General features: G+C 35.9%; 1 protein-coding gene across 1 annotated transcript in view; it reads right to left on the bottom strand.

Moving 5' to 3' along the window:
- The window catches only part of Ddx1 (ATP-dependent RNA helicase Ddx1), a 339,750-nt gene that overhangs the window by 21,459 nt on the left and 293,264 nt on the right, over positions 1 to 25,027 (bottom strand). The window contains exons 27-28 of the mRNA XM_090381389.1: positions 21,989 to 22,061; positions 7,647 to 7,689 (exon numbers count right to left, since the gene is read on the bottom strand). Of these exons, the coding sequence (XP_090237515.1) occupies positions 7,647 to 7,689; positions 21,989 to 22,061 (116 nt within the window). The remainder of the gene's footprint in view (positions 1 to 7,646; positions 7,690 to 21,988; positions 22,062 to 25,027) is intronic.

Raw genomic sequence — 25,027 nt, forward strand, 5'->3', positions numbered from 1 at the left:
TATGCTAGACGACTTCAATAGGTTTTTAAGAATACAGATATCAAGTTAATATTTACATCTTATAATAAATTAGGTTCTAAATTTAATTCATACAAGACAACACGATTATGCAACACAGAATTATAATAACATTATATATTTGATTAGATGTCAATCAGATTGTCAAGCATGTTACATTGGTAGTACAACAGCTAAATTTGGGACTTCAAAAAATTTCTAACACACGTGCCTACTACCACTTTAATAGCTTCAAATCTATTAATCGGGTACAGAATTAACACAACATGTGCAATCTTATAATCATAACCTGCGCATCGATTCGGCTATTACAGGTTAAACTGAATTCCAGTTATAAAATTCTTCAAACTGAGGCTCTCGTCATTGAGTGGTTTAAGCACCACACATCATTCGACATATTAAACATGAAGATTCCAATCAATTTCTCCCCTATTTTGAATTTAGCACGTATAAAGTTTCCACATGCACTGAAATGCCTTTCGGGAACTTAACCAGTATATAGCATACTTCGCGTGTTTTTCTCTTTCCACTATAGCTAACTGAAGACGGTTTCGAAAGTTGCTCATGAGCGGCTATTAGCTTTTATCTCACTTTTATTTTGTTTTTAATACATAATTTTAATTAGACAACTATAGAATGGAATGTGCCCTTTCCTTTCTTAGGCAAATTTTAACATTTTTAAAGCTCATAATTTAGTAAATTCTAATTTTTTAAATTCATAATTTCTACTATGTACGTGTTGAAACTTTCATCAAACTAAGCGGATTACTATGAGGTGCGTGCTGATAAGTAAGCTAAGCTATACTTACGATCTAGACTGTTATACACTATTAAAAATATAAATAGACTTTGTAGTGATAATTTAAAGCAATCTAAAATAAGTGACTATTTTAAACTATAATCATTACAAAGTGTTATGTTTAATTAATGTATATTAATTAAGCTATGTACGTAAGTATAAATTTATTTTTATTTTGATAACCTGTGGATAATATTCTTTCGATTTTCATGTATCATTTAATTGGTAATAAACCTTTGGAAATAAAGTGTAAATTTGTACATTATATCTTTATTTTTATAGCCTCTGGATAATATTTGTCGATTTTCACTTATTAGAATCGCCGTTTAACAGAATCAAAATTCAGTTTGCAAACGTGATCACTATAACTGGCACTTACTGTAGATCCAAAATACACAATATAGCTAGCTATTGTAGTCTATTTTGAACTTCATTTTGGATTAGCTGAGTATATGTAAGCATTAGAATAATTGTATACACATGAAAATAATAATAATAGTGCATTGCAATATAATAATGATAGTATGTGAATTGTAGGTAAATGTGAGGGAGAGTGCAGCTCACCAAGGTGTGGTAAGATGAGGCAAAAAAATAAGTTATGGCATAATCTATAAAGTCCCATAATCTATAAAGTCACATACGTCCCATACATTGAGGAGTCTGCTGACGAGGCTACTAGTGACGGTCGTGTTCAAAGCCGCTAAGTGGATTTTTCTTATTTATTGATTTGAAATTATTGTTTTTCTAAAACTTTTGATTTAAATTTAGTAGTATAACATTATTTTGTGATTTTTTGATTAATTTGGTGTATTTATTCTTTACTCGGCCTTGTAAAAGTATCGGTAAGGGTTTCCACGTGTTCGTAACTACCGCTACCGTTAGTAACTTTCCCGCCATTGTGATACCGTACTAGATATACCGTAGGTTATATACCGTACTAGATAGCGTTAGTTGAACTTCGTTAGCAGTTAAATTGTACGTTTAAATAAATACATATAACGACTTAGATTACAAACGTAATATAATTAATAACATAACATAATTAATTAATAAATTAATAGAATCATGACTCAAACCAGAGCAGCAAAGCAAAAGGCTCAAGCTAATGGAAGTTCTGTGGCTCAGAGCAGAACTGAGGGGGGCAGTTGTCCTCTGACTCACAGCCTTATAAAATGCACTGTTTGCTTGATGTTTGCAGAGCAATCGGGTACGGGACATGATACTGCCAAGGGGGATGTCTTTGTGTGTGCGCGATGCAAGGAGTGTATCGATATCAGGCAACAACTCTGCGTTCTTGTGGGCCTATATGAGAGCTTGAAGGACAGGGTGGATGCCCTCGAAGAAACTAAATTGAGGGGCCCATCAGGCTCTCAGCTGCCCACATCAACGCCAGAGCTTGCACTTGGGCATCGCGTGACACAGAGACAACCCCTAAGGCAGAATGCGCTGGTCCCGAAGGAACTAGTAGTTGTTGGTGACTCTATTGTCGGGGAAACGGGGAACATGCTTTGTAAAAAAGATAGGTGGAACAGGACCAGGGTATGTCTGCCAGGGGCAAAGGTTGATGACGTTGAAGAGCGAATATCATCTTTTAAGGGCACAAAAGGTGATATACTTGTACACGTTGGCACTAATAATATTAAGAGTAGGAGACCGGCAGAATTACTTAACAAGTACAGGTCACTGTTGAACAAAAGCCGAGAATTAGGGTTGAATTTGAACGTGTCTGCAATTCTGCCCAGACACGATAGGAGGGAGTATATGATGAGAGCCTTATCGATCAATTCGGCCCTGGAAAGGTTGTGCAAGGCTCAAGGGGTAGAATTTTTTTCAGCCTGGACTGTACTTGTTAACAGGAGAGATTGCTTCTACAGGGATGGGATACACTTAAATAGAAAGGGTGCAAGAATATTTGCTGATGCTATCGAGGCAGTGTTAGGTGGGTCGGAAAACTGCTAGCTTGAGGGGAGACAAAGACCAATAGATTGACAGTAGCCACTGGCAGAGGTGAAAGAGATTCTTGCACTGCTTCTATTAGAATGAGCAGAAGCCTGAAAAACAAGATGCATGGTATTTCAGAGACTGCTGGGAGCCATTGCGGTACAAGTAAACACATGGGTTGTGTTAGGGTAGCTAAGAATAGAAACAGGTGCAGGTATACTTGCGTGTACACCAGTGCTAGGAGTTTAGTAAATAAATTTGATGAATTTGAGGTATTGCTCAAAACATCGAAGGCAGATATTGTTGGGATATCAGAGACGTGGTGTCACACAGATATAAGGGATGCAGAACTGCAATTTGGGGAGTACAACGTTTACAGAAAGGATAGACAGGATAGGAAGGGGGGAGGGGTTATGCTATTAGTTAAGAAACACATAAAAACCAAGGAAGTGAAGCCAGTCGACATTGCTGGACAGTGCAGTGTGGAGTCAGTTTGGAGTGACATAACCATTGGGAGATCAAAATTGAGAGTAGGAGTGTGCTATAGGCCTAATGACTCTGATGAGTATAATAAGGAACTGTACAGGGAAATAGAGTGGGCCAGTAAATCAGAGTGTCTTATAATGGGAGATTTTAATTTCCCAGATATTGACTGGAATTTGGGGGCTGGTTACTCACACACTAGCAGGGCTTTTGTGGATTTATTGGATGATTGTTTTCTACATCAGCATGTTCGGGAGGCAACTTATCGATCAATTCGGCCCTGGAAAGGTTGTGCAAGGCTCAAGGGGTAGAATTTTTTTCAGCCTGGACAACTAGAGGGAGTAATACTCTTGATTTGATTATCAGCAGTGATTCTTCATGCATTAAGAATCTGCAGATAAATGAACCACTAGGTGGCAGTGATCACAGTGTGCTGAAGTGGGATTTACTCAAAGAGGTAACTACCATTAGGGGTAAAGGGAAGGGTTATTGCTTCCGTAAAGGCGACTACGATGGACTGAGACAGTATTTAAATTCTATACAGTGGGACCAACTGATGATGTTACCAACAGCAAATTCAAAATGGGAAGCATTCAAAGAACTTATCTTGGAAGCTACTAGGCTTTACATACCAACTAAGAAATATTGTTCACGGTTTAGGCCTAAATGGATGTCAGATGAACTAATGAGGCATATGGCAGAGAAGAAAAATGCATGGGATACATACAAATTAACACATGACACAGAAGCCTATGATAGATACAAGTTGATATGCAACCAAGTTACAAAGGAGGTTAGGCAGTCGAAGGCAGATTACGAGAAATCCTTGGCAAGGGATGCAAAGAAAAACAGCAAAGAGTTCTTTACTTATGTAAACTCTAGAAGGAAGGGGATGAATCAGATTGGTCCACTTGATATTGATGGGTCAAGTGTTGATGATCCTGCTCAGGTAGCTAACAAACTAAATGAATATTTTGCATCGACATTCACACATGAGGAGTTATTCAGCGAGGGGAATGCCAGAGGTGTATTCAACTCTAGCAGTAAGCTACAGAATCTTGAAATAACTGGGAGTAAAGTGGAGGAGAAACTGTTGAAGATAAACACAAGAAAGGCACCCGGGGTGGATGGGATCTATCCAGTTATATTAAAGGAGGCAGCAAAGGAAGTAAGCAAACCCTTAGCCATAATTATGAGAGCTTCCTTGGACTCAGGGGAGGTACCCATAGACTGGAAATGTGCAAATGTGACCCCAATTCACAAAGGAGGATCAAAGGCTGACACAAGTAATTATAGACCTGTGAGCTTAACTTCTGTTCCAGGAAAATTAATGGAGGCACTGGTTAAAGAAGCACTGCAGGATCATTTAGACAAGACTTCAGTTATAGCTCAGACAGCATGGTTTTGTTAAGGGGAAGTCTTGCCTGACCAACTTGATTGGATACTATGATGCAGTCACAAAAGAACTGGATGCAGGGAATAACTTTGATATTATATACTTGGATCTTAGAAAGGCTTTTGATACTGTTGCACATGGAAGACTGCTACACAAATTGGAGCAGTGTGACATTGGAGGCAAATTGCTGCTATGGATAAAGGGGTGGTTGAGGGGGAGAAGACAGAGTGGTAATCAATGGACACTGCTCATCGTGGACTAATGTTATTAGTGGAGTCCCTCAGGGCTCAGTATTGGGTCCATTATTGTTTTCTGTGTTTATAAATGATATTGATGATGGTATATCAAGCTTAATGTCCAAGTTTGCAGACGATACAAAGGTTGGCAGGGTTGTCAAGAACACTACTGACACTATGCTGCTGCAACAGGATCTGGAAAGGTTGAGCAGATGGGCTGAGAGGTGGCAAATGAAGTTTAACATTGACAAATGTAAAGTACTACACATGGGAAACAGCAACCCCAGAGCAACGTATCAACTCTGTGGTACTACACTGACAGTGGTAGAGAATGAAGGGGACTTGGGGGTGATTGTGCAGGCAGATATGAAGTTCTCTGAGCAGTGCAGACGGGCTGCAAGAGTAGCTCATGGAGTATTGTCAATGATATACAGGAATTTTTCCAGCAGGGATAAGGAGGTGATTATTCCATTGTATAAGGCGATGGTCAGGCCACACCTAGAATATTGTATACAGGTCTGGAGGCCTCATTTCAAGAAGGATGTATAGCTGCTGGAACGAGTACAGAGAAGGGCAACAAGATTAGTGAATGGAACAAAGGGGTGCTCTTACGAAGAAAGGCTTAAGTTTTGCAAATTACAGTGTCTGGAGACTAGGCACCAGCGAGGTGATCTGATAGAGGTGTATAAAGCCTTGAATGGTTTAAGCATGCTCAATGCTGATGGGATTCTTCCTCTAGCTCAGAAAAATCACCTGAGAGGGCATAAATTCAAATTGAGGAAAGACAGATGTAGGATAGACGTGCGGAAATTTGCCTTTAGCTGGAACAGACTTCCATCCCTTGTGGTGGAGGTTGATAGCCTAAATAAGTTTAAGGCTCAGCTGGACAGGTATTTTGAACGAACAGATGGGTGAAGTGGAAGTGGGTTTTTTTTTTTTTTTCTTTTTGGCTGATGCTGCATAAGCTTGCTTTCTTGCATCAAATGCCTCTACTAATGCTAATGCTAAAGAGGGAATTGCTATAATCTAATAAAGATGAATACTCAAGGCATGCCTGAAATTGTAATACCCAACTTCTAAATAGAGGAGAAAAATAAGTAGAATACAGGCAGAAGGTATGTGGTAAGATGTGGTAACTGGCTATGACAAGGTGGTAGATTATAGAAAAGGAGAAGATAAGAGAAAAAACCGAAATAATAATAATAATAATAATAAGAAGAAGAAGAAGAATGGCAATTACTGCATTCCTTCTCTCTCCCTCCTAATTAGAAATTATAATTCAAGTTAAAAAAAAAAAAAAAAAACACTAGCTGATCCCTCAAGAACTCTAACTAGCAAAAGAAGTCACGATAATTTACAGAAGAGTAAAGAAAAGTAGGGCAATACTAAGACAAGATGGGAGCAATAAATGCCTGATCATATAATTAAGGAAAAAAGAAAAGGTTAAGGAAAGAAATTTAAAGGGGAAATTACTACCAGAAAAATGATATAGAGAAATATAAAAAGCCTAGAATGGGAACTATTTATTCATAAGGAAAACTGAGGCTTGCCCATTAAATATGATTGTTTGTTAAACTCAAAAGAAATACAAACACAGTCAAAGTTTCTAATATTTCAAAACTTTGTACATTTCAGGTTTTCTATCTGATTACTCATATTAGTAAACAAAAAGCAAAGATGGCTTTCTCATTAACTGTGAGTTAAAATTGCTGCATTGGGAAAATATCTTAACTGTTGGGAAATACCATCAAATTAAGGCAGTTACATTACCAGGTGATGGATTACCAGGATGCTGAATGTTATTTCCAAAGTCCATTAGATTAAGGACGACAAAGAAAGGGTTATGTAAACAGTCTTGTTTAAAAGGCTCATCTTATTTAATAAGGGTTGACTAATCTTTGTGTCACTCTGTACACCAACAGAGCACACAATACTGTTTTTCAGATATACAGATGGTTAGTGAACTGCCTTTCTCATTAATTATCCCTAGGGGCTTACACCTGGTGAGCATGGGCTTGGCACACCCAGGGTCCTGAGCTGGATATCATCATTCTTATCTTTCTTGGTGATTCCCTTCTCTTTCTCTCTCAGGGTAACTTGGAAATTTATTTTAGCTGGTGCAGCATAAGCCTCAGGCTTCCTTGCACTATATGGCTAATAATAATAATAATAATAATAAGAAGAAGAATGGCAATTACTGCATTCCTTCTCTCTCCCTCCTAATTAGAAATTATAATTCAAGTTAAAGCCCACTAGTGTTTATCAGATTATTTTAACATTATTGAATTATGTCTCTTCAGTTAATGTGGCACCTCAATTTATCTAGCTTTTCAAGCTCAGTACTGGTTTTTAAAATTAACATATTCATCACTATTATGTGAAGAAATTCTTTTGTTAACAAAATCAACCTTTAAGAGAAGCACAGTATTCCATATCTTACTAATACCAGTCAGAAACGAAATTATGTCAATAAATGGACAACAGCCATACCAAGGTGAAATGTTCTTTCCTAGACACTGTATAAATTTATTTAAACATTATATAATTATTTCTGAGCATTTAAATACTGTTTTAAAATATGCATAATTAATTTATTGCTAGACAATATAGAGCTACTCCTAATTACACGGCTGACATAGTAACTAGCGTGCATTTTTCTCGGAATTAAAAATTATAAAGAAATAAATAAAATAAAATAGAAGTAAATACAAGTGAAAATAAAATAAAAATTCTATATATGACTCCATTTTGAATAAAAAAATATATAACTTACCTTTTCAGGAATTGCTGATGCCAAAGAAATTGCGAGTCCCATCCTTTGAAGGGTAAAATAAAATATAATTCCTGACAGTACAGTACTTAGAATATAGTTGAAAATTTGTATACTTTAATAGAGGACTAAACAAATTTCAGAGATGGCTATAATAACCGAAGAAAAAAAAAAAAAAAAAAAAATATATATATATATACAGGGTGATTCACTACCAGTGCGACAAACTTGCAGGAGGTGTAGGGGGTGCAAAGACGAATCGGAATCACATAGCATTGCAGGGTCCGAAATGCCTTTGTCATGCGGTAGTGGATGTTGAACAGGAGGTCGCATGAACAGTGATCCCGCTGGAAGTCAGCCTTTGCGAACCGATTCCCGAGGCAGTAGGATGGACAAGTATTCAAACGTTGAACTGGCCAATATGCACCTCGCACATGGAGCTGCAGACTGTAACGAGCGCGCCGCTCTGCGCTTGTACCAGGAATATTTCCCACACAGGCGTGCTCCTCATCATACGATTTTTGCACATGTGCACAGAAGGTTACGTGAGACTGGTTGTTTCACGAGAGGTACCATGAACCGAGAGCGAACGACGAGGACGCCAGACAAAGAGGAGAATGTCCTACATCTTGCAGAAGGCAATCCGAGTAAGAGTACTCAAGTGATAGGCCAACGATTGGATGTTTCCCAATCCACTGTATGGAGGATACTGTCAACAAACCAAATGAGTTCATACCATCTGTAACGCATCCAATCATTGGAGCCTGTGGATTATCCACTCAGGAAGACTTTTGCTACTTGGTTTCTTCAACAGAAACGGTTCACAAATGCTGACTTCCAGCGGGATCGCTGTTCACACGACCTCCTGTTCAACGTCCTCTACCGCATGACAAAGGCATTTCAGATCCTGCAATGCTATGTGATTCCGATTCGTCTTTGTGCCCCCTACACCTCCTGCAAGTTTGCCGCATTGGTAGTGAATCACCCTGTATATATATACAGTAAATGCTCATTATAATTTTTCTAAAGGGACTGGCTTGAAAAGAGCACTATAAAGAAAAAAAAAGAGGATTGTTTGTTATTTGGTTTTTAGGAGCATTAGCAACTAAGGCCATATTGCTCCGGGATATGCGGTGGTCATTCCCTGACCTTTCCGCATCCTCCATATTTGGTGGTGACGGGCTCGAACCCCGGTCCAATCAAGAAGCGTGTGCTATGCACTGCTGCTCCTTCCCACCTGGCTACGGAGGCGCCTAAAAAAAAAAAAAAAAAAAGAGGAAAGCAGCATAAGCAGTAGTTTATATAAGTTGAAAATCTGCACACAATGCGTTATGCTTGTTTTTTTTTTTTTTTTTTTTGGCACCTTCAATTTTTTATTTATTTATTTTTTTTGAAAAAGAATGAAAATTAAGATTTTATTAAATTACACTAACGTTGATCAGAAATGCACAAAAATCATATGAGTAGTACAGAGAAGGGCAATGATTAGTAAGGAGAACAAAGGGGTGGGTGCTCTTACCACGAAAGGCTTAAATTCTGCAAACTGGCATCTGGAGATTAGGCACCTGCACCTGCATGATATCATTGAGGTATATAAGGCATTGAATGGTTTGAGCAAGCTCAATGCTGATGGGATTCTTCCTCTTGCTCAGATTATGCACTTGAGGTGGGTGGCATAAATTCAAATTGAGGAAAGACAGTTGCAGAATAGATGTTTGAAAATTTGCTTTCAGCCAGCAAGTTTATTGCTTAAATATGATCAAGGAAGAACTGGACAAACATTTGGAGCAAATGGATTTTTTTTTTTTTGCACTTATGCTGTATAAGCTTGCTTTCTTACATCATATGCCACTACTAATGCTTTCCCCATACCAAAAATTAAGAGGAAAAGGAGTTATATCTGGGTTTATTTAAAAAAAAAAAAAAAAAGGTACTTCACAAGATTGACCAAGGAACCAGAGAAAAACAGTGTTGAAAGTGGCGGGAGTTTGCTCTCTCTCTCTCTCTCTCTCTCTCTCTCTCTCTCTCTCTCTCTCTCTCTCTCTCTCTCTCTCTCTCTCTCTTTTTTCCAACTAGGAATAAATATACCAATCTTGTATAAGTTGCTCATAGAGCTACCAGGGAAAAAATGCACTAAGGGTTCCTCCAAACATCGAATCATTTTTAATTTGCATTACTTGTGCCCCCCCCACCCCACAAGAAAGAGTCCAAATACTTTCACAGCATCATCATCAAAGGAAGAGGGATATCTGCAAACCATGGTTAATTTTGTGACCCTGCATAATATGCGGCATTAAGATAGCTTATCATACCTTTTTGTAGGAAATTTATTCACCCGACGCTCACATCTGGTTGATATATAATATATAAGATCTAAGTTTAAAACGCAATAATATCCATATTAAAAGATTGTTAATTTATATGGTTTTTATAAAACTAATCTTGTCTTCAATTCCCAATGTCCACTTACTGCTACCAAGGAAGAACAAAGCATAGCCGATGCACATCAATCTACCCCAAACTAAACCCATCAGCAATGACAGACTAGAAACCGAAGACAATTGTCAAACTATATTAAAATATTTTAGACTAGACTTCTTTATACACGACAAGATTATTTCGGTTATGAACCTTGCTCACAAGAAGTAAACTGACAAATTTAACAATATCTACTCTTATAATTTAAAATGAGTGCATCACGACAAGATTATTTTTGTTAACCTATGTGAATTGCACTATTCACACATGTGCTTAAAGGTCCTCGAGTCCGAAATGGTGTGTGGTCTCCGCACATTTATAGAATTACAGTTTAATTTAATTTCAAGTGTTTCGGCTATTAAGAGTTTTATGTATTCATTCTGTGTATTAATTACTTTAGCCTCGTCAAAAAGAAAAATGGCATGAAAGGAAAGTTCAGATGCACCTGTCCTTTTTGACCTCACAGATGCCTGGTGTTGTAATTGCATTCCCCACAAACAGTGTTATAGACTATATTGGTTTGCTCCATGTAAGAGACTTGAGGTTGGTTTCCTCACCCTCAATATTGTCTGGAGTTAACTTATCGGTTGTGCAACTATTTTGAATTCTGTATTTTTAAAAATGTTAATAAACTGTTCATACCATTGTTGTATATAAGGAACTTCAATTACATTTAAACCCGTATATTCCAGGTTAACATTTTATGGTAGGTACTTAGATGATATCCTTGTCATTTCACATGAAGATAATGTAAATAATCTTATGAGTTCTTTTAATAATATACACACAAGACTTAAATTCACTTTGGAAAAGGAAAAACCAGGTGAGAACTCTAAATTTTCTTAACTTTACATTAACAAGGGTCAACAATGACATACACTTTAAAATATACCATAAACCTACTACAGGAAAATTTTTGCATTATTCGAGCTACCACCCTTTTACGTATAAAAGGAGTATCATTTTTAACCAATTTTATAATGCGTACAGATATAGTTCTACACAAACTCTCAATGATGAACTCAGGAACTTACAATTAGATTTTTAAACAGGAGATATACACTAGGTATAATTAGGAACATTCAGCGACAGGCGAAACAAAAATCCGAATCAGTTCCGTTTAGTAAGAACACTACACAAATATTTTATTAAAGTTCCTTATGTACAACAATGGTATGAACAGTTTATTAACATTTTTAAAAATACAGAATTCAAAATAGTTGCACAACCGATAAGTAAACTGCAGATAATATTGAAGGCGAGGAAACCAACCTCAGACTCTTACACGGAGTGAACCAATATAGTTTATATAACATTGCTTGTGGGGAATGCAACTCAGTTTACATTGGTTCTACCCAAAATTATCTTTCGATGCATTTACAACAATACCAGGCATCTGTGAGGGCAAAAAGGGCAGGTGCATCTGAGCTTTCCTTTCATGCCATCCAGGAGAACCATGTTTTTCTTTTTGACGAGGCTAAAGTAATTAATACACAGAATGAATACATAAAACTCTTAATAGCCGAAACACTTGAAATGAAATTAAATTGTGATTCTATAAATGTACGGAGACCATACACCATTTCAGACTCATGGATCTTTATGTGCATGCGTACGATTCACATTGGTTAACAAAAATAATTTTGTCGGGGTGCACTAATTTTAAATTATAACAGAGTCAAAATTGTTAAATTTTTCACTTTACTTCTCGTGAGCACCGTTCATAACCGAGATACCTTGTCTAGTCTAAAATATTTTAATATAGTTTGACAATTTTCTTTGGTTTCTAGTCTATCATTGCTGATGGGTTTAGTTTGGGGTAGATTGATGTGCATTGGCTACGCTTTGCTCTTCTCCTTGGTAGCAGTAAGTGGACATTGGGAATCGAAACAAGATTAGTTTTATAAAAACTGTATAAATTAACAATCTTTTAATATGGATATTATTGTGTTTTAAACTTAGATCTTTTATATTATATATCAACCAGATCAATTTGATGTGTCGGGTGAGGAAATTTCCTACAAAAAGGTATGATAAGCTATCTTATATAAGTAGGAAGATTGGGCTTCATCGCTCTTATATTTTGAAATCTTGAAAAAAAAAAAAAAATTAGAGAAATATGCAAAAAAAAGGGAGCACCTAGTTACCACTGTAGAAGAATGTACAGTAGTTCCTGACTTTACGAGTTAATTTGTTCCTGGCGCACCATCGTAAAGTGGAAATTTATTTCCCATAGACAATGTTAAAAACAGGGGTTACATTCTCAGCAATGAAATTTGACCATAGTAATGCTAAATAAAAGTGAACAAAACAATAGCTTATGCTTAAAAAATGATTTATTTATCCAAAGAAAGGAAAACATAGCCTTTAAAATCAAGCAAATTATAATAAAGAAATTATTCGTCATACAAATGTTAAAGAATGTTTATTCTTCATCATCATCATCATCATCAACTAAATGCACACTAATTGATGGTTCTCTAACAGTCATTCCAGCTGCACGTTTGCTTATGATCTCATATTTTGTTTCCAATGTTATTCCTCTTTGCTGTTTCTTTTTATTAACATCACTCTCTGCAATATTACTTCATTTTGGCATACTGTGCAATATTAATAAGGGGAATAAATTTGAAATGAGACAATTCAGCAAAAATGAAGATAAATACAACCATTCTTTGTAATATCAGTGTGGTAACTGCTTTATGTTATGTGAGTCTGTGAGATGCTCTCATCTGCCTGAACAAACAAATGCATGCACAGTAATACTGTATTGTATAGCTATGTGCATGGTTTGAAGTGCAGTATTTGCGTATGTTTGGCATTTATTTATTGCAATTAATATTTATATTTTCAATTTTGTATTAAAATAGTGTAGCTTAATTTTCAATTTTGTTGATACTTTATACTTGAAAAAAAGAAAAAAAAAAAAAAGAACTCAAACCCAGAAACTAGTAAAGCAGGAACTGCCTGTATTAAAAATGTATTTATCAAATTATTATTGCATACATTTAAATATACAGCAGGCCCCTGTTATAACGCGGTTTGCTTTACGCTGATTCGCTATAATGCTGTTCTTATATTATAACCAGTATCTGACTATAACGCTGTCACAGATCACTATAACGCTCTTTTAAAGATTGCATTTTTGGCATATTTAACGAAATCGTTTCATTTGATGGAGTCGATAGCTTGAAAATGAATAGCAAAACAGCATTAAAACATTTCCCATGCTCAGTGAAATTTTCTCGCACGCTAATTTAATTGCAGTACAGTGACTTGTTATGTAGTTCCAAGATCAACATTTAAAAAAAAAAAACGATCAAGTGTATTGCTTGTAATATTTGCGTTATATACATTTATCCGAAGTCTAGTCATCACTCAGTACAGTATTAGACATTGTGCGTAACGGACAGTTTACTTGAACATTGTATCGTAATTAATGCAACCAACGCAGTTACATTTTCTAAGAGTTAATAATGGCCGATAAGAATGAAAAAGCAACGTCTGAGCGCAGTACGAAGACTATAAATGTAAGAAAAAGACTGAATTTGAAAATTAAATTAGACGTTTTGAAGCGAATTGATTCCCGTCAACGACAAGCGGATGTGTGCCATAATTTAAGACTTGCAAGTTTAACTGTAAGAACAATTATAAAAAAAATAAAGAATTAATTTTAGCAGCGGGAAAGAGAGCTGTTCCACTGCAAGCAACTAGGGCTAGGCCGGCTATTAGGATTGAAATGGAAAAGACTAACTAATTTTATTGAAGATAATGTCCAATGCAGAATTCAGTTAAGTTAAATATTATAAAAAAGAGAGCGAGAGAGAGAGAGAGCGAGAGATTAGCCAATGTAATGATCTGAAGAAAACTCACCTAAAAAAAAAAAAAAAAAAAAAAAAAAAAAAACGTAGAACCATTTAAAACTGGTAAGGGCTGGTTGAATAGATTTAAAATCTAGGGAGAAGCTGCAAGTACAGATCAAGGAGCCGAAACTTTCAAAAAAGAACTTGTTAAAATTATTGAAGAGGGGTATTGTGTGTTATACTTTTCAACAAGTTTATAACATAGATGAAGCAGGACTTTTGTGGAAACGAATGCCTAAAAGAAGTTTCATATTGAAAGAAGCAAAAAACATGCCAGGTTTCAAAGCGGCGAAGGATCGGGTGACTTTATTGTGTGTGATAACGCTACGGAGGATTTAAAATTAATACCCCTTTTAGTTTATTTAGAAGAGGGCCAAAGTTTAACCCAAAATTGACACATTTTTCATGATTAAATTCATCAATTAAATTAAAATCAATTTAGATCAATTAAATTCATGATTTTAATTGGTATTTAAGTTTAATTTTGATACGTAAATAGTTACCACATAATTATATACATATGTAATGCAGAATATTTTATATGTACAAATATTTGAATATTAAATATTTTGACCGACATATGTGCATCTTTTCACTACCGTTTATTATTGATTAGGAAATATCCTATGGCACCGACCGCAACTTACAAATACATATGTTACCTTATGGGAATGCGGAGCTCACTTAGCGTCGATTCAGTTAGCGCTCTGTTTTTCCGGAACGAATTATCAGCGTTAAGCGTGGGTCACCTGTATAACCAACTGTTTGTAGTAAATTTCTTTAATTCTATCAGCATCACAGATTCCCTTTGGCAGTGGATTAACTAAAGCTTTTACAGAAAGATTTATCTAGGTTCCCCATAAAAAGTTAATCTTTCCTTTAATCAGTGAATTACTTTTCTTTTCTATCATTTTTTTGTAATCACTGAACCAGATGCACTGGCAACTGATGGCATATGATTGACACCACTGAACAACAATGAATGAATTTTTTTCTGAATAAAATGGGGTATATTGCATGTATTATTCATTGATGAGTAAAAAAATTCAACAGAATGGGTCATTTCATGTAACATACACTTCACATGTATTAACCTTATCAGCAGTACAGGATGGTGACAGGTGTATGATAATCATGTGCATTTCTTCTTTACTCCATTAGATGCTTTGCATATTATCTAATGTAATATTAGGTGGTAGGCTGTCAATGAATGCATTAGGATCAGAATGCTATAGCCAGTGGTAAGCTATAGTGGGCTCACAAGAGCCCATTGTTATTTTTTTTTTAAATTTGTGAGCCCACTGTTGAGACTATCATTTATTTTACAATTGAAATCCTGAATGCAATTATTGAGTATCTAGAGCTGAAACTACGGTGGGGCAAGCGGGGCCCTATCCCCAGCATTTTAATGGCGTAATAAATCAGTTATATATTTTAAAATTGCTTCATTTTTGATTTAATTACAGTTGAACCTCTGTTTAACCAACTTCTTTATAGCGAATTTTTTTTTGAATTCCTCTTGGTAATTACATTTAAAATGATTTTTGTTGAATGAAGAAAATTTTGGAGTAACGAACGGATTAGGAGAGACAATTTTGTATGCATTGTTCTCACCTCTGGCCTTTAGGCAATTAGAAAGTGCGAATTAAGAGTGAAAGGATTACCATTTCACGATGTTAGTGGTGTCTGTAAAACATCTGCAGTCACAAACCGAGAAGTTGCGTTAGTCAATATGCTTTCCATAGCCAGTCAGAAGATTAAGAAGATTCCGGCACGGATAATAGCCCCTGGTCAACCTGTGTTGTGGTTCCCCTTTACTCCAACAAAATGTTCAAACATTTTGAATCAGAAGTTAAATATTCTGGATTATTAAATCGACTTTAATCTGGAATTTCGTAACCATTTAGCACTAATGATCGGCATCCTGCAGGAGTTCTCTTACCTTTCAGAAACTTTACAGAATCACAATGGTAAAAGCAGATAAATTAATTATTCAAACTATCAATGCTATTGCTAATTTGAAAAATTATGAAGCTAAAATTGAGAGCATGTTGTGGAAAGAATTTGAAGGAATCGAATTCGAAGAACACATTTAAAAAATTACCTCATGACAAATTATTAAATGCATTGTTTTATCTTTAAAGGATATGTTATTAATGAACACAGTGATTTTAAATTAAATAAAGAAAATAATGATACCATTGAAAGAAATTTTAAACATATGCTACTGGAAATCATTTATTTTACAAATAAATGATTTCCGGTAGTATATGTTTAAAATGTGAGCGTGGGAAGCGCCTCTGGTGGAATCCGCGGATGACGTCACTTCCACGACTGATCAAATTTACTGGGTAGAAAGTCGGAAAAACTGCGAGCCCATTGTTAAAATATTCACAGCTCACCACTGGCTATAGCCACACTTTGTTTTGTTCTTTTATTATTGTCTTCACAAAAATATCATAATTCTCCAGATGTATTTTGTTATGCTTTTAATGAGCACATAGTCAAGTTGCAGAATAATTAATTACTGCTTTTATAAAAAATGTATAGCTTGGATCTCTATGAGATCAGGACAAAATTATGGCATCCTATACATGTTGTGCTTTGTTTACAGTCCCCTTATATATGTTCTACTAAGACTTTGGAAACAAAAATAAAGATATCGAAGGCCTGTTTCCACTTCGAAATTACAACTCAAATCAGAATAACTGTTATCCAACGTGAATACAAATTAAAAAACAGCAACAGATTTGGATAGTTACAAATTACAGGCTGTGTGGAAACCCCCCACCAATCTAACTGGAAGAGTATTTCTAAACCAATAACTGCAACCTGACCTACATTTTTGTAATATATTGGCCTGATTTTTTGAAAAGATTGAATTTTAAATAATTGAGAAATATCTGAAATAAAAGATTAATGTTATATTCTATCAAAAAATTTGGTTATATAGAGGATTACAATGGATAAACATGCGTAAACAAATCATGCTTGCACAAATAAAATTATATACAGCATGCATGTGCAGTAGACTTATTATTTATTCTTAAGAAAAACGGTCGCCACCATATCTATCTTAAAAGTACTAAGTAAAAATTACAAAAAATATTTTTTGAAGTGAAAGAATTTAAATCTGAGATACATTTACTTCTTTCATAGTAACATTATCGTTATCTTTTTTTAATCTTAAAAGTTTTCATTCAAATAATTAAATCAGTGGTCCACTTCCATTAGATTTTTTTTTTTTTTTTTTTTTCATTTTAATATTAAAAAAAAAAAAAAACCTCCAGCTTATAAGTTGGATGAAACTTTAATATTAAAATTTCATCTAACTTATCTTTGAGAGGCTGCTTTTTCCTTTACTCTCATTAAAAGGGAAAATTCAGAGATGTTGCCTGTGAGCACTTAAATGGAGAAAGTTTTTCTATCTCTGTCCTCTTGAATTAAAATGAGCAATACATCCCAGGTTGCCTGTGTGACTTTATTTGAAATGAATGTAAAAGCTCATTTCATCAAACTTAGATTTCTACTTTTGGAAGGGAAATATTCTATTCTTTGGCTTTGTGAATAATGCATTAATAAGAGTAATGATATTTATTTATCACAGCATAAATTATTTCATTTATACTTTTTCTCCAAAACTTAAAACTTTTCACTAGAATTGTTACCTTTGGAAAAGCTACGAACATTTTCTTTTCCAAAAACTGCAAGCTAATGATTATCATAGTGCCAAATAACTATATTGGCAATTATTGTAGTCTATCACGCTCATGTGTATTCAATTGTTGTGCAGCTTACGATGACATATGTATTAAGAAAAAACTATTTGTTATTCTATTTAAAAGGTAAGCTTCTTATTCTACAATACAGTAGAAATCCATGGGTGTTTAACAGCACATAAAAATTCCTTCACACTAAACAGTAAAGAGATCACATATTCAGTTAAATCTTTATAGTTTCTATAACAGAAAAAATGAGATGATTGATCTTTTTACTTTTTCTCAGTTCAAAGAAGAAATTTTTACAAACAATTATACAACCTTATTACAATGAAAAAAAAATATGTTCTTGGAGAAGTATAGTCATAAGAACTTCTTGTGTTGTGAACTTCATAGGTTGGTCAAGTGGTGGTGATGGTTGTGTGTGTGTGTGTGTGTGTGTGTGTGGGGAAGGAGGGAGCAATGGTGTATGAAATGCCGATGATCTGGATAGAATGAAAGGCTCATGCCACTGACTAACTGCCGTTTCTGCCTAACAAGAATAGCAGGACTGAAGGTAAAGAAGAAGATTAACAACTGAATATCTATTATGCAGTCAATATGCCACAGCAATGACCTTCTTATATCTCATCTTAGAGGAATATGACATGGAAAGTTTGTTTTTTTGGCTGTATAAGCTTTCTTTCTTGCATCATATGCCTCTACTAATGCTAATATGTGTGGAAACTACTGCTAACTGCAAAACGTTATGCTTGTGAAGTACTATTGATGCCTACCTAAAAACCAATCTGTTATTAAATAAACAAAAAAATAAAAACCAGCAAGAGCTAATACTTACTCAAGGAAGTACAGCAGCATAGAATCCATAAATAAAAAGCACAACCAAAGCCTGGAATAATGTAGGGAAAGTACACTCAATGCGCAAATTCCAAGAGCAAATACTGATGTCCATTTTAAGATGATTAATAGCAAGAAAAGGAAAGGTTTTTTTTTTGGGGGGGGGGATTGGTAACCATTTCATTGGTAAACATCAGATACTGTGAATAACTTCATGATATGTTCTTAATGTGGCCTACTCGTTGAAAGCAAACTGATACTGGATGCCCCTGTATGACTGAAAATGACAGATGAAATTAAAAACACATCATTAAATGTGGTAGATGCTTTCTAAAACTCAGCACTAAATATAAAATATACCGTATTTCCCCATGTACAAGACGCACCCTTTTTCGAAAAATTTGGGGTCTGAAAACTGGGTGCGTCTTATACAGTGGTTGTAGATTTTTTTTTACTTGCATTTCCCGCTTGTTGTCTTTGCGCTCATTGTTTCGCACTTGTTACCGGTATATTAGATTATGTTTTGCCACGTTCTGCCTAGAAATGGCTCAGAAAAGATTTTCGTACAGTGCTGAATTCAAGTTAAAAGTGATCCAGTTTGCAAAAGTGAATGGAAATCGTGCTGCTGAACATAAGTTTTGTCCTCCTCCAACTGAGAAAACAATCTGAGACTGGCTACCCTACTGAAAATGCCACGGCAGAAGAAGGCCATGGGAGGCAAGACAGCAAAATAGCCTGATTTAGAGAGGGAATTGAAGATATGGATTGAGGAGCAAAGGGCAGAGGCGCCTCCGTAGCCAGGTGGGAAGGAGCAGCAGTGCGTAGCACACGCTTCTTGATTAGACCGGGGTTCGAGCCCGTCACCACCAAATGCGGAGGATGCGGAAAGGTCAGGGAATGACCACCGCATATCCCGGAGCAATATGGCCTTAGTTGCTAATGCTCCTAAAATCCAAAATAACAAACAAACAAACAACAACAAAGGGCAGTTGGAATTCCTGTGTCCACAAAGATGGTTCAGCATGAGGCAAGAAGAACTCCTGATGAAAAAGAAGTTAACTGATTTCAAAGGAGGACACAATTGGGGCTTCAGGTTCATGAAATGGAATGGACTAAGCATGCGTACATACACCAGACTTTCCCAAAAGATGCCTGAAAGCTATGAGCAGAAGGTCCTTGAATTTCATCGTTTTGTCATTCAATGTCGGAAGACACATCAGTTTGAGTTGGGACAGATTGCAAATATGGACAAAGTCCCCCTTCAATTTGATGTCCCAAATAACAGAACTGTTGATAAGAAGGGGGTGAAAACTGTAATTGTGAAGACAAGTGGACTTGAAAAGAGCCATTATACAGTTGTTCTAGCTTGTGCCGACGAAACCAAGCTACCTCCTATGCTGATTTTCAAACACAAAACAATGCCAAAAGAAGACATTCCTCGAGGAGTAATTGTCCACGTTCATTACAAGGGTTGGATGGATCGGGATGGGATGAAGATCTGGTTTGAGAAATATTGGAGCAGGAGACCAGGTGGGCTCTTACGCAAACCTGCCCTATTGGTGCTTGATCAGTTCGGGGCACACATAACAAAAAATACAAAGAAGATTGCTGCAGAGCAAAAACAAAACTTGTCGTCATACCTGGAGGCTTGACATCCCAGCTCCAACCACTTGATGTCAGCATTAACAAACCCTTCAAAGCTGCCATGAGAGACGAATGGAACCGATGGATGAAGTCTTCTGGGGACAATTTGACACCAGCAGGAAGAGTGAAGAAACCAACTATAGGAGAAGTTTGTACCTGGTGAAAAGATCCTAGGATAATATCAAGGTTGAGATCATTGTCAAGTCATTTAAGAAGTGTGGCATTTCAAATGCCATAGATGGAACTGAGGACGAGGCAATATATGAAGACAGTGATTCGTCATCAGACACAGATGAGGACAAGCTAATGGATGGGAGTTTTGACATCAGTTTTATTCATCATAAAATTTTATGATGAATAAAACTTGAGTTCAATAACTTTATGTGATACATTTTTTTTCAAATTTCGGGCCCCAAAATTAAGGTGCATCTTATACATGGGGAAATACGGTACATTTCATTGTTGAATTGGAAACAATTGATGAGTAAAAATAATATAACAAAAATCATAGTTTGAGACTGGAAACCAAACAACTGAAATTAAGCAATTAATAGAAATTAAATTAGCAAACTACGAGAAGCCAGGGCATCATATTGAAGGGGATGGTTAGACCATGTAGTGTAGTGTCTGTATCAAAGTCAAATCGAGGGCACCAACAGTAACATGGTCAAAATTAATACTTTTAGATACACGCAGAAACTTTTAGATACACGCAGAAACTGCTGCTAAGTACAAGTTTTGCTTGTGAAGTGTTACCAATACCCACAACCAAGCTGTTATAAAATAAACAAAAAAAAAAAAAAAAAAATAATAATTAAATAATAAAAAAACAGGTGATCAAATTAATCAACAACAGCCAATACCGACAAAGGGAGATTTATCTGTTATTAATTGCAATAGTCATCTGTTGTTTTTGATCTACTGCATCATATGCCACTACTACAGTCAGTTTGCTTGCAACAAGCAAGCTATGGAAGAAATACAACTGGTTGGGAATTCACAGTAGATGATTACTGTATGACTCCCCCCCCCCAACTTTCTTTTTTGTTATTATTCATTTTATAGTGGGTCAGTATTTGCTCTGGATTTCTGTACGAGCTTACTTTCCTTGTGTTATTCCTGGCAGTTTTGCATTAGCTTCACAGTACTCCATGCTGCTGTACTTCATTGGGCGAGTATTGGCTCTTGCTGGTTAATTTAATTTCCATCTGTATGGTCTAATTTTATTTACTGTTTATTTAATAATAGTTTGGTTGCGGAAGCAGAAGTACCTCAACAAATGCAACTTATTGCAGTTAGCAGCAATTTTTTAATTTTTGAAAGTGTTAATTTGATTAATCATCATTTGCTGACTTTGAGGCAGGAAGGGATAAAACATGTAGGCTTCTTAACATTTTCAGTGCAAGTCTAATTAAAATTAAAAATAATTTTTCTTTCCACAGCTTAATTATAATAAAACTCAAAATGTAATACACAGGCATGGGTGACAGCAGCATGGTACAAGTGCACCACCTTTGGATTTCGAAGCAATACACACAATTTTACATATTAATGCTATTTCATTCCAATGACAAAATTTCGTGCTTTTTCTTTCTCACTCTGTCCGAATGCACTCGCAGCCTGCGCAGTACTTTCTCCCACCTATCGCGAAATGTTGGCTCGGCTGTACATGTATTCAAAAATTTGGTGAACAAAAAATTTCTCCGACATGCACCACCTTGCAAAATATCCTGCCGACACCCATGTACACAGGAATTTATAGGATGAAGAAAGCTACCAATATTAACTATTCTTAAATGCTCACCTTTCAGCTCTTCCAACTCTTCCTATTCTGTGAACATAATTGGCTTTTTCATCAGGCAAAGTCACATTTATCACTGAAAATGGAACAGCTATCTTAACTAAACCATAATGAACTGAGAAATTTAATAAATACAGTGATTTCTAAATTCTCTCTCTCTCTCTCTCTCTCTCTCTCTCTCTCTCTCTCTCTCTCTCTCTCTCTCTCTCTCTCTCTCTCTCTCTCTCTCTCTCTCTCTCACACACACACACACACCCTAATATTTTGTGGAATAGTCTGAAACAGTCCAAATGCACTATAACATGGGGGGGGGGGGGTCTTTACACAAGAAAACTGAGTGAAACTTCCATGTTATGTGAAAAATTAGCAATGCAGGTAACCCTTGTATAACACAGTAGTTAGGTTCCCATAAAATCTCGTGTAGTGTGAAACAATGTTATATGGGGTGCAAAAGGGAATGCAACCTCACTTTTTGTACTGGTCTTAAGGACCAGTACAAAAAGGGAGGTTGCATTCCAAAATCTAACAAAAATATGCAATTTTTTTTAATAACTATCAGAAACTTAATTTTTATTAAAAAAACAAACGTCTTACAAACTAATACATATACACTGATGTTCAAAGAAAGTGCATCACCTATGAATTTCACATTTCTAACCCTTTTTCACGATGGTATGTTACATTAATGACTAGCATCAAAAATAGAAATATAAACAAAAGATATTTATTAATAGTTAAGGCAAAGCTTAGTAATATTTGACAGCTGCTCTCAAAATATTCCAAAATGAGCATTTGCAACCTTTATACAACAGTTTTGGTAAACATGACAATTATGGCTGAAATGTTATCAGACACCTTCAATTTTCTTCAGTTTATCATTTTAAATGGAAAAACAATGAAAAGTTCACCAGGTGCAAACTAATATTTAGTTGAACCGCCTCTGGCCCTGATGACAGCAGCACACTGTTGAGGCATTGACAAGATCAATTTCTGAAGATAATCAACTGATAGTTCGTGGTTCCAAACACGAATTATGGCTTCCTGAAGTTCATGAAGGGTCTTTGGTTTCTTTCTGGCAACTGCAGATTCCATATGAAGCTACCAGTTCTCTATAGGATTCAAAGTCCAGGCTGTTTCCTGGCCAGCTAACAGTTGTAATGGACTGTTCTTCCAACCATTTTTTCACCTGTAACAAATATAAACACATTACTGTCGAACTTCTAATGCAGAAATGAAGCTAAAGTAACTACAGAAGTGCCTACTTACACTTTTTGCCCGATGACAAGGAGCAGAGCCGTCCTGAAAGATGCAGTTACTTGGCAGGTTGAAATAGTCTCTAATAGTTGGCAGCAATTTGCCTTCCATTTACAGAACCTTTTATAATAAACTGCAGGCGATACGAAATGCACCCCCATATCGTTTGGCTGGTAGGGAATTTCACAGTAGACACCATACAGTCTGGATGGTATTCTTCACCACGTCTATGGCGAATCGTTTGTCTCCCATCAGAGCCATGCAGGTTAAATTTCTTCTCATTCGAAAAAATAACTGACTTCCACTGCTTGGGGATCCATTTGACATACTCCTTGCACCAAATTAAATCGGGCCTTTTTCATTTTTTGTGTTAGGAGGGGCTTCTTAGGACAACGAGCTACAAGTCCATTTTCGAAGAGGCTTGTTCTGACTGTTACTGCACTTGTTACCACTCCTGTATGTTCTTCCCATTTTCTTTTCAGCTCAGACAAAGGAGCTTTACAGTTTTTAAGGCATAAGCGCTTCAAAACACGGTCCTGTTTTGGCATAGAGATTCGTTTACATCCGGTTCCTTTTTTTCCTATCAGCAGAACCAGTATTTTTGAGTTTGGAAAGAAATCTACTCACTGTTGACTAATTACAAGACACTATAAGCAATATGACCGGAAGAACATCCTTCCTCATGTAAAGCAACAATAGCACTCTTCCTTCGTGACATCAACTGCGCGTAACTCGCCATCCTGACACACGCAAGGAATGACTGCAGCTTTTGCAGAGCGTGCTTACATAGCTGAAAGTAACAGCTGATGCAATATTACATCATCACATATGCGTGTCAATCTTATCTGATGCAATCTGTAAGAAATACTGCCATATACTTATGTTATTCGGACAACAATTACAATTTTAAGGGGTGATGCACTTTCTTTGAACACCAGTGTATGTCAGGTAGTGTATACGTTCATTTAATTTTCTTTCACAATCAAACGAGAACATTTTCTCTGTTGTAGAATTTCTTCACCTTCTGAACTTTCTTCTGTAGCATCTAGATTTTGTGTATCTTCTGCTTGATAGATCTCTATAAATTTCATGGTATAGAGCTGAGCATTTTTGAAGCCCCGTTTTGAAATTTGTGCTCCCTTCAGTCAAAGGATCTGCATTCAAAAAATAAGATTCTAATTGCTAGGCTAAGTTTATGCCTTCCCGGATCCTTTTCAGTGTGAAATTTGGAACATAAGAATTTTCAACTACACTATCATCCTCTGAATTGATTTGGTTTACCTAAAATGCCATTTCCACCAATTCTGCTTTGCCAGTCTCTTTTTCTACCAGTAATTCTTGAACATCTTTTCTAGTCATATCATCAAAACCTTTCCATCCTACCAACTTAGCAAGTGCTCCTATTGCACTGATTCCATTTTCTGCCAGTTCAATTACATTTCCTGAATGAACTGACTCTGGCCATACAATTTCCCAACATCTTTTAATGTTGACGGTTTTACTCCTTTGAGTGATAAAGCTATGATTCTGTCCACAATTCAAAAATGTTTCCATGCCTCCATCACTTCAATAGATTCTGAATCAATTTTTTTCCAAAATCCATTGTAATGATATTATGATGTAATTAGTTTTAAATGTAGATATAATGCCTTGATCTAATGGCTGAATTAAAGAAGTTGTATTAGGTGGTAGGAACATTACTTCAATTTTGGATGACTTAAATCTTTTGGATGGCCTGGCACATTATTCAGTAGTAATAAAACTTTGAAATTAGATTTTTCCACTTTA

Source organism: Mastigoproctus giganteus, chromosome 9, assembly GCF_048544385.1.
Source record: "Mastigoproctus giganteus isolate SK-2022 chromosome 9, ASM4854438v1, whole genome shotgun sequence".
Lineage (NCBI taxonomy): Eukaryota > Metazoa > Arthropoda > Arachnida > Uropygi > Thelyphonidae > Mastigoproctus > Mastigoproctus giganteus.